A 17218-nucleotide genomic window follows, 5' to 3' on the forward strand; every position below is an offset into this window, starting at 1 on the left:
GATGAGCCATGAGATCATCAGATAACTGAAAATACAAGCCCATGGCAAACACTTTGGTTCAGTAGAATCAGGAGACAGGTAGGGAATATCATGTCATACTTGAATTGGCTTGGAGACAGCAAGAATCTGCAATTTTATGATCGGCTGCTTTAGTTTTGCAGAAGGTTGTGTGTGGACTCAAAAAATTTAATAAAAATTACCATTAGTCTTACAGAAAAGATGATGAATTGGCAAGGGTACTGCAGACTGCACCTATAGCAAAGGTGCCCAAAAGGTAGATCCCCAGATGACTACAGTGTCCATGATGCTTTGTCATTCTAAAGGCATGGAAAGCATCATGGGAGTTCTAGTTCTACAACATCTCGGGGATCTACCATTTGGGCACCCATGACCTATATAAACCTGAAACTGGTGACAGGGACGTCCACTAAAATGTTAATTTCCAGAAATTCTAAATGTATTGAAACTTTCAATATCCCTAACATACCTTAACGGAAAACACAGCATTTAGAATGTTTCCGATTTGGCTATTGCGACCTAATATGCGCAATTCATTGTGAATGCTTGACAAATTCTCAAATTAACTATGTCAGTTTCCTTCTAAACGCAATAGATGGTCAAACTAATGAAAGCGATGCCAATTTCAAAGTATCACTGCTAAATTGTAGAGAGTGGCCAAATCTTTGTTCTATAGCAGGGCTGTCCAACCTGCGGCCCCCCAGATGTTGCTGGACTACAACTCCCATAATTCCCTGGCTATCGGTTTCATTGAAATAATCATGGGAGTTGTAGTTCGGCAACATCTGAGGGGCCGCAGGTTGGACAGGCCTGTTCTATAGCTTAATAGCACACAACCCTCTGTCCCCATTCAGTGTTCAAGTCTGTATCTTTCAGTGTTCAAGTCTGTATCTTTCAGTGTGATGCAGGGTTTAATATGCGATTGATATTTATGAAAACTATGAATGGTGAAACTTTTTAATAAAGGTTACATAAATAATTGAAATTGTTAAGAGATATAGTGTACAATATTAAGAAAATTGTTTTTATTTATTGATTTTTACATTGACATCATATATTGACAAATGAATTAAAGTCTACCTCAACACAGATCTCAATGAATAAGTGAATGTGTGCCAAAACAAAAAAGAAATATATATATATAATTTTCAATATGTATACAGGATGTGGCTTGCAGAAATTACTCATACTTACACAGATTAATATTTACTTTGCTTTCCTACAAGCTAGTTTCCCCAAACCATTGGCACATACCGAATTAAAGAAATACACGTTCTATTAAAGTACATTATACATTTATTATTTTGGGGGATGAACATGCCAATATTTTAAATATGCTGTATTTCAATACAGAAGCAATATGAAAGGACACTCTAGGCACTCCTAGTCTCACTGAAGTGGTTACAGTTTCTTGAGTCCCCTGATGCTGTTCTACTGTTCAGTGTTAAACGGTTTTGAATGGTTTAACGCTAAACGACAGACCCTGGCAACCCATTCTTCTGGAGACTGTCAGCTGACTGCATTAAGGCTAGCACAGTCATTAGCCACACCACCATTCAGGGCCAAGCTGTGGCTTTGCAAGGACCCTCAACCCACTTTTAAACAGATGAACAATGAATGCAGGGACAGTGCCAGGGGACTCCAGGCACCACAACCAATTCAACGGGATAAAATGTGCCTAAAGTGATCCTTTAAAGCTATAGTTTTGCTGCAAGTTCGTAAAAACAATTACTTTGAATGGAAAATATACCAAAGCATATTATACTATATATACATGGAGTAAATGATAGACACATTATTGGAAAGTGCAAAATAAAATAACAAAACAATACATAAAGAAACAAACAAAAAAAAGAAAAACACCCAAAGAATAAGATTTTTTTTTTAAACAAACCACCACAAAACATTTGGAAAAACGATGGATCTTTCATGCAAGGCATGGGCAAATCCCTTGAGATCATGATGGTCCTGGCATTTTATCTGTCAAGCAGGTGTTAAAAGGGATGCTACCGTATTTACCCATGACAGGCTTGTATAGTTAATTGGGCAGATTTAATATGTACCGCAATAAAAGGACATAGAAAGCACAAACAAGAGATATTTCACTTCACCAAAGTATTTAATAACATGTAAAACGAGGGTGCCCAAGGTTTTGTAAGTTGCAAACTTTGCTCACAATAGATCATGTCCTGACATTAGCTGTTGCTTTGTATCAGGTAAACACACGGTTTCAAGCTTTCGCATTGTGATACAGAAGGAAGCCTGATGAGAAATGGGATAATTCCTTAATAACTTTAGCATGTACTTTGAGGAAATATCAGATGCTTTACATCCGGACAATGTGAGAAAACTGCAAATATAAACACGTTTTTCCTTCAACGAGCACACTTGCACGTGCATAAACGCAGGAGGACTTTTCATGGGTCTACGGTAAGAACTAACATTCTAAATATAAGTAAAGATGAATCCATCAAATGCAAGTTTTAAAAATAAAATAAAAAATGATTCCATATGCTGTGTGATCCTAACATTCTGGAACAAAAACGTCATGAATGGACTTAATTATTTGCAACCTGTGCACTTTCAAAACCATTGTTATGAATACTGGCCAATAAACAGAGCAGCATTACAACACAGGCTTTATCCTGTCACATAACCATTCTCTCATTTGTGGGCAGTTAACCAAACCATTAAAAAAAAAAAAAAAAAAAAAAAAAAAAACCTTGACTATATTCGGATTAATATCAGTATGTACACAAGACATGTCGAAGTATTTATTATAATGTGGTATGAAGAGAGGAGAACCCCCCTGCTCCCTCCCCCCCCCCCAAAAAAACAGGTCTAAAATCACAGATACCATATCTCCTACAGGGGATAACTCAAAATTCATTTTAATGAATAGAAATTATAACCGTAAAAAAACCCAGAGCTGTTTATCCACCATAACTGAAAAACTTTCAATTAATCTGTTCAATTAAAAATATTAATGATAAACTAGACTATTTATTAAAATTAAGAACCTTATGTAGACAAGATTGGATATAATTTATGAAATGTGGATTATTTACCCATAGTGGTAGATCTAGCTAGATGAAGAGACCAAACATATTTAAGAATAGGTTTGGTTTAATACCAAAGGAACAAAAGTCTCTTATAAAGATATCTTGCACATCACACTTACAAAAATGATATAACATAATACAGGAAAAATCAGAACCAGTTTCATTACAGATATAACTTGCATTATGTTTGTCTTATTTCATTCATGTCGGGATTGTGTATTGGAAATTTTTAAATGTATTCATTATAGAAAAAGTGGACGTTACACATGAGTATATACGGTACCATAAGCTTTATTTAATAACACCAATTTCTTTGCTATTTACAGATGTTTTCATTATATATCACAATATCTCCTACGGCACATTGGAAATTGCCGTGTATAGACTGCCCCTTTCACTGTCAACAAGTAGAGAATGTGCAGTAAAAGCTTCAGCCAGGTATGGTGATACTGCAATAAGTAAGAAGAAAATGGCCTAAGAACTGAATCGTGACATGATTGCTCTCCCCTATGACTGCTATAATGTCAAGCTCTGAAGAGGGTAAGAGTTTGCTGTAAGAAGAGAAATACTATCAAACGGGCAAAATGCTCAGTTAATGGTTATATTACGGTGTGCGTTTAACTGACCTTAGTAAATAGGAGCAAAGCTTTTACCAGTGATATAAACCGTGGCACTGTAGCCATTTGTGAACTACATTCCTGGGTCTCCCAGATATGGAGTGTTTGAGCTAGAAATGCAATACCCATTATCTGGGGTGCCAAGCTTAGCGATCACTGGCCTAAAAGTTGTAATAGCCTTTGGATGGCTGTTAATGATGCTCATTGTAGTAACAGCTGGAGAGCTATTGTTTGGCTATTCCTGTGATAGGGTGATGTCAGAGTAGAAAGGTAGAACATGATCAGAAAATAGTTTGTAATCCTACATTTATAAATATGATGACAGAAAAAAACTTTTTTCCTTCATTTCTTTTTTTTTTTTTTTTAATGTGTGCGCCCTTGGACAGGTCACCACAAAAGCTCTGAATCCTACCTACACAAACTAATTAAAATACTCCGAAAACGGTTAGTGTTAATACAATTCAGTTTTTAGTCAAGGGAACAAGACGACATTTAATAACAATCACAATCAATAAACTTAGAAATCAAAAAGCAAATAGTTACAGTATGAATACAATTTCCAAAATATGTCTCTTTCGTTGTTTTTTTTTGTTTGTTTTTTGTTTTTTAAAGTGAACATCGAAACTGGAGGGGGATGGGGAGAAGACAGGGAATGGAAAGGTAAAAGAAGTAAATGGCCAATGGACAATAAATGGCCTATTTAGGCTCTTCGGAAGGAAAAATGGTTCAACAGCAACCTCCACCCGCCTGTTGTCCACCAAGATGCGAACCGGGTGATCCAGGTGTTGAGTGTTGTGGTCCGATTTTAATGCCATTTGCCTAAAACAGAGAACAATAATATATGACAAATCAAAGCCACCAAATAATCACACTTTTATTTTACAATAATTGACTATATTGTTAAAGGGATTCACAAGCCTTTAATGATATTGATTGTGTAGAATATGCAAACCCAAATATTCAAAATAATAAAAAGGATATTCACATTTGATGTTTAGGTATTTACTGCAAATGCCCCGTCGTTGCAGTTTCTGCAATAAGCTCTACCAATAATAATATGTCATTCTGAAGACCATAATTGTGCCAGTGTTTCTGAAAGTTGTAATTTAACTGCCCTCTCTGTAAGAGTTTTGCAATACTGTAGAATGTAATTTCCAAAAACTCAAACAATTTAAGCTGAGGAGAGGGCATTTGGCTAACCAAGCTGTTGCGGTCTATCAGATTTCTGTACAAGAGATACAATATGAATATATATATACACACGAATAAAGAGAGAGAAACAAAGAGTAAACCAATTTGTGTGTGCCCAACCTCCTTGCTTACTGATTTACTCAACCTTAAAAATTAGACTTGAGTTTTATAGGACACTGTTTATAAAAAAAATATAATTTCTACATCAATTTGGCAAAATTTGAAAAGTTTGTAGACACCATCATTCTTTTCACAAAAAATAAATAAAAATTGAATGAAAGAAAAAACAAAAACAAAAAAAAAAAACAATTCTAATGTAATTTTTGAATATATGACAAGGCCAGCAACATATTTCCAGTTTTGCATGTGTGTAATTGATGTGGGTCAATACAATATAACCTTATCCAAAACCAGAACTGTCTATAATGCAGCCAACAGTATATTACAAGGGCACAGATTTTATGCCCTTCTGGGCAGTTCTGCCTTGTCTGCCTAATGTCCTTCACAGTATCGTCTACATTCAAACATTCTCTATCTGCTCACTATCACGTACATATAACGCTATACCATATATGTATAGTTACAATGTAAGTTACATCACAAAGTTCTAAGGAATGTTTCTAAAGCTCGGAATCGGTTATGTGTACAGCTTATTCTGTGTTCTCCTCATTCAAGATAATCATTTATCAACATTTTCTAATTGTATTGCTGTAAAAAAATTATATATATAAAAATAAATATAAGATTGTATAAAGTTATTTTATTTGTGACAATAGCTGGTCTTTTGCAAAATGTGTTAGACGATTTTCCTCAGCATTCTTCAGATTCATTTATCCACAAAAAAAAATGATTATTGGAATGAACAAGAACGGATGAATATGTATTGCACAATGTATAAACCATAAGGTTAAAAATACATTTTTTGACAAAATGCACCCTAAACAATTCACTTTTTTTTTTGCATCTACAGATTTCTAACTGCAGCTTTACTTTATCTGGTTATGACTACGAGTGGGTTTTAATCTGTTAACACTTTGTGGTTCATACAGCAGTCTGTCTCCCAGCCTTCTCGACCACATTGGGTTAAAGTAAGGAAACCACTCCTCTCTGGCTCTGGCCGTCAGAGAAGAAAAGCTCTTCCAGCAGCCTAAACAAATCTAAAATGGGAAACCCAGAAAACTCCTCCAACTTTTCTCTCTCCAGACTGCATTTTTCTTTTCCATGTTGAGTCAGCTGTTGAGAGTAGATGCATACAAGTGTTCTGTGTCATCAATAATTTCTATGATCCCCAAAGATATGGCAGGCTGCCAAGAACCCACACACAGAGCAGCTCCTTTCATTCATCAAGATCACACTTATATCTTAACGCTCGCTCCCTCAAGTGGATTTCACCTAAGAACACAGCACTTTAGAGGGGGGAGGAGGGAAGTAATACAGTAGCTTTCAGAAATTAAGCTCTTAAGGAAACTTTGCGTCACAGTAAATCTCAGATTTATAGTGCTTGGCAGTTGCTCTGCAACTGTAGTAGCCTTGGGGTTTCTGGCAGTTGCTCGGTATTGACAGCAGCTGATGTGGTTTCTGTGCTTTCTTTGACTTCCCTTTAATAAAAAGCATGCCCTATGGCCCATTGGTTTTGCCCCCTCTCAGCTGGTAGCAACTCCTTAAGAACTTCAAGAGCCAGACTTGGCTTGAAGCCAAGCAAGTAGCACAGACGGCTGGCTTTCACAGTAGACTGCAATCAGAGATCCAGAAAGGCTCTGCAAAGCAGTCAGGTGCTGTAATAGGCTGCGCAGAAACAAGAAACTTCTGCAACAAACGAACTACAACCTGCCTAACTTTCCAATAGCTTTTTCATTAACGCGCTGGTGGCTTAGAATAATGGATGGATGATCTCCCCTCCCCCAATGGATCATATCCACTCTCCCTCAGCAAGACAAAGAGAATGAGATAATAGCGGAGACACAGGAAAGATACTGGAGGTGTGGTCAGCCAGAAAGCAGGGCAAAACATACTAAGAGTGGGGCACGGTGTGATAAAGGAGAGAAGATGAGGTACATCTCCAGCCTGTGTTTTTGTTAATCATGGGCACGCAGCACTGAGTGTGCCTGATAAGACCAGGATAGAGAGTGCAGTCCATCATAAAGGAGAATGCTAACAAGCGAGGGGGACCATTGAAGGATATTTAAGTAATGCACACATACCACAATGTAGCGGCACTTGTGCGTAGACTATATTTAAAGTCGATAACAAGTTAAGTCATACTGAAGTCAGTGTTTACTGGGGTAATAAATGTTAAATATAAAGGATTATTACATTAGCAGACATGTTGCAAAGGGATTTAAGCAAATCATATGGGAGTTAGAGGGTTAACTCAAACTGTGACTATATTGGAGTTTGAATATTTCCAAATCTGCTAGAGTTTCTGAAATTTTGCAATTTAGTTTTCAATCCAGGGAAAAACTCCCTACAAGCAGGGGTGCCCAAAAAAGCAGAACCCCAGTGTTGTGCAAATACACCATTGCATTTAAAAAAATGTTTTTGCAGAAGCCCAAATGACATTAATGAGAACAAAAACAGAGCACTTTGCAGAACTGTATTTAATTATTGCAGCAGAGAAGCTTGGAAAATGTTCATAGTAATAAAGAGGATAATATGGAAGAATCTCCAAACAGAACTACTTTCTGGCAATGGTTAAACTTTAAACTCCTCCACAGCTCAACCGATTTTAAAACAAATGCCTAGCGACTGTCTAAAGAATAGGTATGGGCAGATTAAGGAAAACTTCAAAGATCTAACTAGGAACAGCAAAGCCGGGCGGGGGTGGGGTGGGATGTATTTGGGCAGACTGCAAACTGTTAATGATCCAAAACCAGCAGTCAACCTTGTCTTAAAGAAAAAGAAGACAAAAGAGAAACAAATCCTGTGCTAGTCAGAACTGAGCCAGGTGGCGACCCTTGCTAGATCTGTGCTTTAGGAACAACTAGTGCTTGAAATTTAAGTCCTCCATTTACTCACAGGCCACATGTAGTGTAAGCAGCTGCAGGGCTGCTGGAGTTTTCCCACAATGCTCTGCCAATATCTGCAACCCTTAACCCCCTGAAGCATCATGGACACGGAATAGGAGGCTGCCTCCACTCTACCTCCCTGTGGTCATTCACATGTACTGGCACAGCTACCAACTTCTCTATTATGCTAAGATTTTAATCTGATATCGTTCTATACCTTTTTCACAGTTTGTTAGTGATGTGCACCAATACTATTCAGTGCTTACTGATCAGCAGCTATTGATACAGTCATATGAAGAGCCTGTTGATGTTGCACACTAAAACTATGCGTGAACTGCATACAACATGGGGTAACTTTTGTACACACCGTTTTATGCACCCACTGACATCCATTAACTGGAAACTAAATAGACAGCTAGAATTTGAATTTCAGGAGACCATTAACCGTAGGCCCTCTCTTCTGGCTGCCCAACTAGTATTTTAAGGATGTCCCCAACTTATAAACTATGAGCACTCAAAAAGGTCATGTCGAGACAGTAACTGAATTACAAAAATGGATTCTGATAACAGAGGACGTACTTAAACTACCTAACTGGTTGATATAAATAACTTTGCAAGCATGTGTATGCTCCTAAATTTAACCAACAATTCACCAAATTCAGCTTAATTTCACCAAGGGAATAACAAAGCATCATGGTTTTACAAAGCGTGCAATTTGTTGTTATCTTTAGGGGAAAGTGTGACAGTCCCTATGACAATAGATGTGACAGCTATATACGAGCTATAACTAATAAAGCTCCGAGTACCGGAAATGACAATTATCAACTGTTCCTAAAAAAGGGGAAATAAAGAAATGGACTGTTTTTTGTTAGAGTGATGTTGCTTCTATATTTCATGACTGGCTGCAAATAGTAAAAACTTCAACGAGTAATTAAAACAAAAAAGAGTAGACTAAGAAGAAAATCCTGAGACCACACATGTAAACAGTACCTCGTTGTTGATGTCAAATACGCCTTCTTGAATTTTTTCATAGATTTCTTTTGCTGTATTTATAAAGGCCTGTAAAAACAAGAGGGGATTAAATCAGCTGCACTATGTGAAAAGACATGTAATATTACAAGCATAACAAGGGTGTGAGCATGGCACCTCCTTTTTAAATAATTAGCTTTGCAATTTACAAGGCACGTTCCTAATACATTTGGAAACAACTGTGATTTTGTCATGATTCATTTTTCGCAGCGGCACAAACAGTGCGGGTTTGGGCTCTCTAGTCTATAAGAAGGTATGATGGGTTCTCGGCCATGGTGAGATGTGAGAGGCTGTGTGTACTGAGACATAACTGCTAGTTCCATTGCTAGACAAATGCAGGTCTGACCAGCTGGAAAAATCCACAGCTGCACAACTCCAGTTACCAGCTGGAGAGCTAACTGGTAAGCTCTGTAAAATCCTATCTATGCTGTATAATTAATATCACACTGTTTACCGTTTACAACAATAGGAAAACACACCTCTCCTAGCAGATATGCTATAAAATCCGAATGACTATTCCCACAGGTTTAATTTGCAAATGCACAGACCTAAAATGTATAGTTTCACATCAGCGCACAATTAAAGGAAATAAAACAAAACCTATTTTATTAATATTCAAAAATACTAAATATTTATTGGATATTTACCAGGGCTTCTTTTATACAAATAGCTATATAAAATGTTTTAACTATTACAGAATGCATATTATAATACACACATATATAGAATGCAGAATATACAGACACGATATACTCTGCATAATATATGCATGCACAGATTAAACGTCAATATACTGAGTGGGACTGCACTGAAGAGACCCTGACGTATAGGAATATGTAGTATTAGCTTATTATTTTGTGGTGGTGTGTTAACAGCATACGATTTCCCATAAACAGATTGTGACCAGGAATGAGTTAAAGCAGATTTTGTAGCATTGATTCTAAAGTCCAAAAAATCTTCCTGGATTGTCAGAAGGCAACTCTGTGAACCAATGGTAAAATTACAGCTATGAAGTCACCACAGTAACAGATCGTAGGCACACTTTTACGAGCTGCCTGCTGCCACAGCAGAGCCATTAAATATTAATAGTGACCTTAGTAACATTGGACAGTAGACACTAGAGATGCTATGCTTGAGCAGAGAGAATGAGGGGGAAGATGACACTTTTAATGGTTACTTTGCATTGAGTGTAGCGCCATCTAGCTGAAAATCTATTTAAAATAAAAATTTAAACTCAAGCATGCTTATTATCATCCATATTCCCCCAAATCCACACCTGTTACAAGACAAAGCCAGAAAGCATGAGTCACTATTTCTGTTGTCACTAAATACTTTTAAGATAAAACGGAAAAATCAATTTTATGGCTGCTGTATAATGACATCAATGCATTTCCATAACTATATTAAATTAAATTTCCAGTTTATTTACACTTTATATAGAACAATGACCTCATAAAATTTACATTTCTGCAATATCATGATGTGAATGTTGGTGTATGTATAACAAACTACTTTAGGAAGCATAGTCCACAATGCATTTTCCTGGGTATAACCCAGAATCCTTCAGTCATTAGAGTACAAGATGGAAGGGACACAATATATGTAATTGTAGAGGATTTTTGCAGATGTTTAATATCAGGGATGCCCAAGAAGGTAGATCCCCATATGTTGTAGAACTACAACTCCCATAATGCTTTGCATGCCTTTAGCATCATGGAAGGTGTAATATTAAAATATCTGGGGATCTACCTTTAGGCACCCCCTCCCCCCCCCCTTTTTTTTTTTACATCATTATACAATTTTTAAAATGCTGGTAGTCATTTGGAACTATATCACATGCAGGTAAAGTGCCACAATACTTAAAGCACCTCTGTCACTAAACATACATGCTATCTAGTCTGTTTCTATATACCTAGCTTGCTGTGTCTGACTACATTTTGTTTCCTGAAATCTTGAGTTTCATAACATACAGCGACTATTTTACATTGTGTATGGCAGTCACATCGACAAAAAGGGCAGAGCTTGCATTTCAGATTTGGTTAGCCAATCAAATGTACCCATGCATGAGTAGTATTAATACATAAAATGACAAGCCCACATTAAAGCTTCTTTACAAATGCCCAACATGATGATAGAGCTCACAGTTCAATATGAAAAATGTAGAGTAATTACACAATCATATATGAAACGAAAAGCATTCAAACAGCAGTTAGTGACATAGGGTGTAAATTTACCCAGTTAGTTGTATGACATATATCTCACCATGAAGGCTTTATATTTCAACGTGAAGCATCTAGACAATTCTGGTCAGAGGAACTTTCACATATCAATATATGCAATACTAAATAGGCTCCTTCTACTCATTGCAACAGTAAATTACTGCCTCTCTCACTGATGTAAATATGAAATACAAGCAAATGCCTCCAAGTATCCTTATTCAGGGCCCAAATCCCTCCGTCCCTCTTTTCTATTTTATTTTTCTAGGAACTCCATATTATTGTTGAGTCTGAGTGTATAACAGAGCTCCACAGCAATAACACTCACAGTAATGTATTATTTTGTAATATACACAAGTTAAGATTGGTCTCGTGTTAGCCACAGAGATACAGCGCCAAAAGGAGACTGATATCCTTATTGGCTAACTCACTGTAAGAGGCTTATAAAATAATGGCTGGGCATTCTGATGAGGTAAGCAAAGACAAATGCAAGAAAAAAAAAACAAGTGATTTCAAATGTCACCCTGCCCTGTTTGTGCCATGATTAATTATACCCAGTATACATATTACTTTCCTGATGTAACAGTTTAACCATTTCTTCTCCTTTGGATGACAATATAACAGCAAAATCCTTTAGGTCTATAAACCTGCCCTACATGTTGTCTATATGCCAGCTTTCTACCTATAGAAAAAGTACAAAAATACAATTACAAAAACAAAACCACCTACTCCCACTGTCCCCCTTCCCAGAATAAAAAGACTCAAGCCTTTTTTTTTTCCCTGTCGGGGAAAGAGTTAAAGAAACATTCCAAGCACCATAAACACTACAGTGCACTGTAATGGCTATGGTGCAAGGAGTGACCTTGCGCCTTCCCCCAATATAAGTAGTCAATCCTTTTGTGAACAGTTTGATTTCTTAACTGGGGTGTGCCAAGTGCCCCTTCCCTTCCAGCCTCTCTGCAGCCAGATGCTCATAGAACGAGCTTCTGTTATCTCTCCTAGGCTAAGCCAGGCTTATCTTTGTGAAGAGAGCCTACGGCTGCAGAGAGAAGTGCCCTGGTAAGAAGTCAAACTGTTAAATGGTTTCACTACTTACATAGGGGGCACTCGTTCACAGTAATTTTGAAGCCAATGAGTTAGCAATATGCACTCACTCTCCATTAGAAACTTTCAAAGAAGTTTAATAACGGAAAATAAACGTTAACTGGACTAGAATATAGGCCAGATAGCCCTTTTCTATTTATAATTCAGGTCAGCTGGGGGGAAATGCTAATTATCTCTGACTGATCACCCACAAACGCTGACAGTCAATTGTCATACCATTTAATCTATTAAAAGACTGATCCTTTTCACATTGCTGGAGTAACTGCTTTGCAGTTTGGGCTCTTTCCTAAGTAGCCACCAATACTGAACCAGTCATTTCGGGATTTGTTTAGGAAGAGGGTTTTTTTTAACCACAGAATTTTTCACAAGTATCCATTGAAACGCACACAACTTCATATATTTTGAGTTAAATGAAAAAATGCCTTTGGGTGATGAAACACGTGCTAAGTCACACATACCGCTATTATCCGCAGCAGAAACATTAGACAATGCATCTATAATATAATTACAATTAACAGGTAAGCCTGCTAATAAAGAGACAAATTTAATTTCCACGCACTCTTAGCACCCTGTGCCAAATATATTAACAAGTCTAGCTAACACCCAGGTTACAGTTTCTGCAAATTCGTACATTTTTTAAATGTTAAATTATTCAGAGCAAGCACACTGTTACATATAACATAATTTATGTACCTCAAAACATCAACACAAAACTACAGGGAAACATTACAAATTTTGTGAACCCCCAGGTTTTAGCCTGCACGTCATACACACAGAATTATTCATAATTTAATCATGTTAATTTGAAAAAAAAAAAATATATATATATATAAATATATATATATATATAAATATAAATATATATATATTTTTTCCATAACACTCTTGTACCATAAACATGTGATAGAAATATCAATGTGTGTGAAGAAGAAGGATCTAAATCACATCTAAAAAGTAAACAAGGTTCATGATAGGAAACCCATCACTGTTCTCCTCATTTCGACAATGGAAGAGTTTGACTGCTGAACTTGCCACCAGAGCTTTGTTTCCTAATTAACAGGACTGATATGTTTTCACCTTTAAAGGCCTTACAGCTCCCCAGAGCAATCAATCTACTGCAGCTCAATTACTGCACCAGGCTCAGGCCGCAGCTAAATACGGGGATGGAGGCTGGGTGCAGCCTTAGCAGGGCAGTATGAATATGCATGTGCTCTAAGTGGGTGATCGAATCATCATGGTGAGGTCAGGAGAATTTGCAGCAAAATAATGAGTGGAATTAATCATCACAGATTTGCCAAGCACTTAAGAGAAGCAAGTGCATTTTTCCAAGCGTGCTGCGGGGTTGAGAAAAACCTGGCTCAGTGCCAATTGTGAATTGATTCACAATCCTCAGAAATGGAAGTTTTTAATTTTAAAAATAAGAGGGGGTGGGGATAGGGGGTAAAAAATGCGTTTGCGATTAACATACCAATTATCACAATGGCCTAACAAACCATGCTAATTGAAAACGGCGGTCAAAAGCTGCATAAATCCAACCAGCTGCGATCCTTATGGGGTGTTCAGTTGTTCACATTAACTAAAACATTAAACAGAGCCATGAAATCCTGAAAATGTGTTATGATAACTTCATGTAAACAAGCACTTAACAACTGGCACATGGAGGAAAGCATTCTAGCTTTCCCTGCACTTCCTCCCTCCCTTGTTTCATTACAGGGGAAATCAGTTAAATTAAGTCTAAGGGCTCCGTTTATTTTAGGTCAAGAGAAATTATATGCTGATTTATGGACCTACAAATCTCCTACTGTAAGTGTGACACTGCCAAGAAAGGATTACTGTAACTTTAGAGCAATATACCGTTTAGCCGCAATTACCCACAAATAAACATCAGACAATTCCAATTTAGAATGACTGACATCAAAAATTACATGAAAATGGTTTTTAGACCACATTATGTTGTCGCCAGTTTAAACAAACCAGCTTTGTTGGAGAACAAGTAACCGATGAATCCCATTGCAGCAGTAGGTCCACAGCCCCAGATGTTTAAAATCACATGCACCACTTACTCTAACATACCTTTCTATTCCCCTACTGTTCCATGCTATATATTCAGTCTTTCAACGCGCATCAAGTTAAATTACAAAAATATATGTTTCCACAAGCTATGTCTGGTTTCATGTTTCTGCCTATTTTTTACTCTTGGCTCCTAAAAGCCCAATTTGTTATGTATTGCACATTTTGGCACAGGTAGAAAGAACACCAAGCTGGTAAATGAAAAACGGCTGGAGGCTAACACGGCCAGGGCGTGGAAACTGCCCAGCTATTCTTAACATTTAACAGTATGTGGAATCATTAAAGAACATGCACATCAAGTGAAAAGTGCACGGATGTTAAAAAAAGACAATTGGGGTAATTATGACAGTACATAAAAAAAAGTTACAAACACAAATGCACCTGCTGTATTCAACTACTGTGTTATCAATCCTTTCCAAGAACAATATGTACACAGAAGGATATAGGCAAATGTGTTAATCAAACATGGAAATTTAGGTGGGCAATTAAGTCACGAGGGAGGGGAGGATGTTAAGTTTAAATGTTACGAATCTAAAAGTCAATTAAAGTTCTAATACCGTGCACACTTTACGTGATATTTTAAGGCTAAAGCAGTGACATAACCTCCAAAGCATCAATTAGGAGTGTGTGCCAAACTCTCTCAACCCATAAATGATGTCCAGGTTGGAGGTTATTGACATTTGGCTGAGCAGAGCATTTCTCTTAAAGAACTGACCATTTACAGGTCCTTCCCACCCCCCATGGAAATTACATTTCCACATTAGAAATGTCTACTTTGTCCTAATATGGACAGCACTGACAGACTCACAGCATCAGCTGACACTCACCCTTAACACTGTGATCCATATTTGGATGAAGCAGACGTTACTAATAATTTAACATTAGAATGTATACTTCACTATAAATGAAAGAAAAAACATATAAATTCTACACAAGCATTTAAGTTCACAGTTCGTTCTAGAAACAATTTTCATTTCACCAAAAAACTCTTAAAATAAGAGTTACATGGTAATAATATACCTTTGCACTTTCAATTAAACAGCTCATAACTTGTTATTCCCCTCCCCCTCTCAGTGTAATAGATTTAGATATATTTAGCCTACTAGTTAGGGACCATTTTACATCAGCAGAGCAGAGTTCTGTGACCCTAGTGGCACCGAAAGCCGAATTAATTAGTTTGCAGTCCTGAACATGGCGATGAATAACAGACGGGAGGAATAATCAAGCAATTATTGAAATAATTATTCAAGATGGCTGCCATTCACAGATTTTCAAACATGATTTTAAAGCTAAAGGTTATTTTCCATCTACGAAAGCCATCGGACAGAATGTACACCATTTTGGCACTCTGAGTTAATGGTCAAGCAAAAATTATAATGCAAGATATCAGGGTCATGTGTGTTTTTCCCAGCAATTTTGTTAAAGAGTTAGCTTTGCTCTTTTCTGGTACACAATGGGTTTATAGATACATGGGCGCTACATGGACCCAACATATACTGTGCCTCAGGTACGGAGCAAGGATTGTGAGCTCTGTCTAGAAGGGTATTGCACAGCTTTGTGTAACTCTGCTACTGGTGTTACTACATAATATAAATCACAGCACAGAACGTGACTGGAAATAATAAGATGCTTTATGAAAGCCAATTGGACAAACAAGATATGTTTAGCTTCTGCCCTAACAGAAAGACCAAACAGTATTATTTATTTTCATTAGCCAAACAGACAGGAAGTACAAAGATTAACCCACACAGAACCACATGAAGAAGAAAGGAAGGAGAGAGAAAAAAAAATTGACTGGAGGAGAAAACACACGTCAAAATGTGCAATGCAAGCAGGAAACGCAGGCTCTACATCGTCCAAGGATTGCAAGATTGTCACCCTCGTGTCAACACTCCCCATATTTCATAAGGTGCAATTCTACCCATAATTGCATTGGGAATTGAATGTGTGTAGTTTATGAGTTAATAACCACTCTGTGCTCCATAACCTTAGAGGCCAGCAAAGAAGGTGTTTATTGGTTCAGAGAACTACTGCATTAACCACAAACCTTCCCATTTAACTGGAATAATTCAGTAAATTAGAATAACACCCAATTTAAATTAGCTCTTCGTCTGCAAGTATCCAAAAATGTCTTCAATTCTATTCAAATCCTGGAGAAATACCTAAAAATCTAGTAAACAGGAGTGACAAGTGCCAAAATGCATCCATACTTAGAAATTATCCCAAATTAGATTGGTAACCATGCCGTATTACATCAACTTTTTGAAATAGAGCTGATAAGCATGCCTCCACAGGTTTTATCATGGACATGCCAAAGATTTCACTACCAGCAACTGCACTTAATCACAAAACTAAAAACAAGGAGCAGCACATACCATGTATGTGCATCTGCTCATAGGACACACCATCCCAAATGTATTAGAGAATAATGAATAATATATTACAGGTGTAATGTTATAAATTCAGTGAAAGCAACTTAAGAATATTATAATATGTCCAGGATAATATGCCTGTCCTGCAAAAGCATGAGTTGGCCTTTGATATATGTTATGAGTTGTTTTTGTAAACGTTGGGATAACATTTATTGTAGGTTTTGATCTCACACCAGGCCTAAGCCATAAAACTACTAGATAACCACCACCAGAGCTGGACATAGGGCATCGTAAAAGGTATTGGTGCATATGCTCTGACTTTGGGTTCTTCAAACGACAACATAATTGAAAAAAAATATGGAGTGGGCAATAAACGGCTGGCCAGCACTATATTAATGCAGTGATATGTTGAAGCACACCACGTCATACGTGCGGCACCTATGCGCATCCACGGAACTCCAGTAGCGGAAGGACCGCTCTCTCGTGAAGACGGCAATGCAGTTATTAATGAGGCCGGAGCAGAGAGCAGCATTC

The 17218-nt window shown here is 37.3% G+C and overlaps 1 protein-coding gene across 1 annotated transcript in view; it reads right to left on the reverse strand.

Moving 5' to 3' along the window:
- Positions 1–3355: 3355 nt before the first annotated feature.
- Positions 3356–17218, reverse strand: part of RAB2A (RAB2A, member RAS oncogene family) — a 70823-nt gene continuing 56960 nt past the window's right edge. Inside the window, exons 7-8 of the mRNA XM_063451370.1 lie at positions 8884–8952; positions 3356–4516 (exon numbers count right to left, since the gene is read on the reverse strand). Coding sequence (XP_063307440.1) covers positions 4424–4516; positions 8884–8952 — 162 coding nt within the window. The 3' untranslated portion in view covers positions 3356–4423. The remainder of the gene's footprint in view (positions 4517–8883; positions 8953–17218) is intronic.

This window comes from Pelobates fuscus, chromosome 4 (genome assembly GCF_036172605.1).
Source record: "Pelobates fuscus isolate aPelFus1 chromosome 4, aPelFus1.pri, whole genome shotgun sequence".
NCBI lineage: Eukaryota > Metazoa > Chordata > Amphibia > Anura > Pelobatidae > Pelobates > Pelobates fuscus.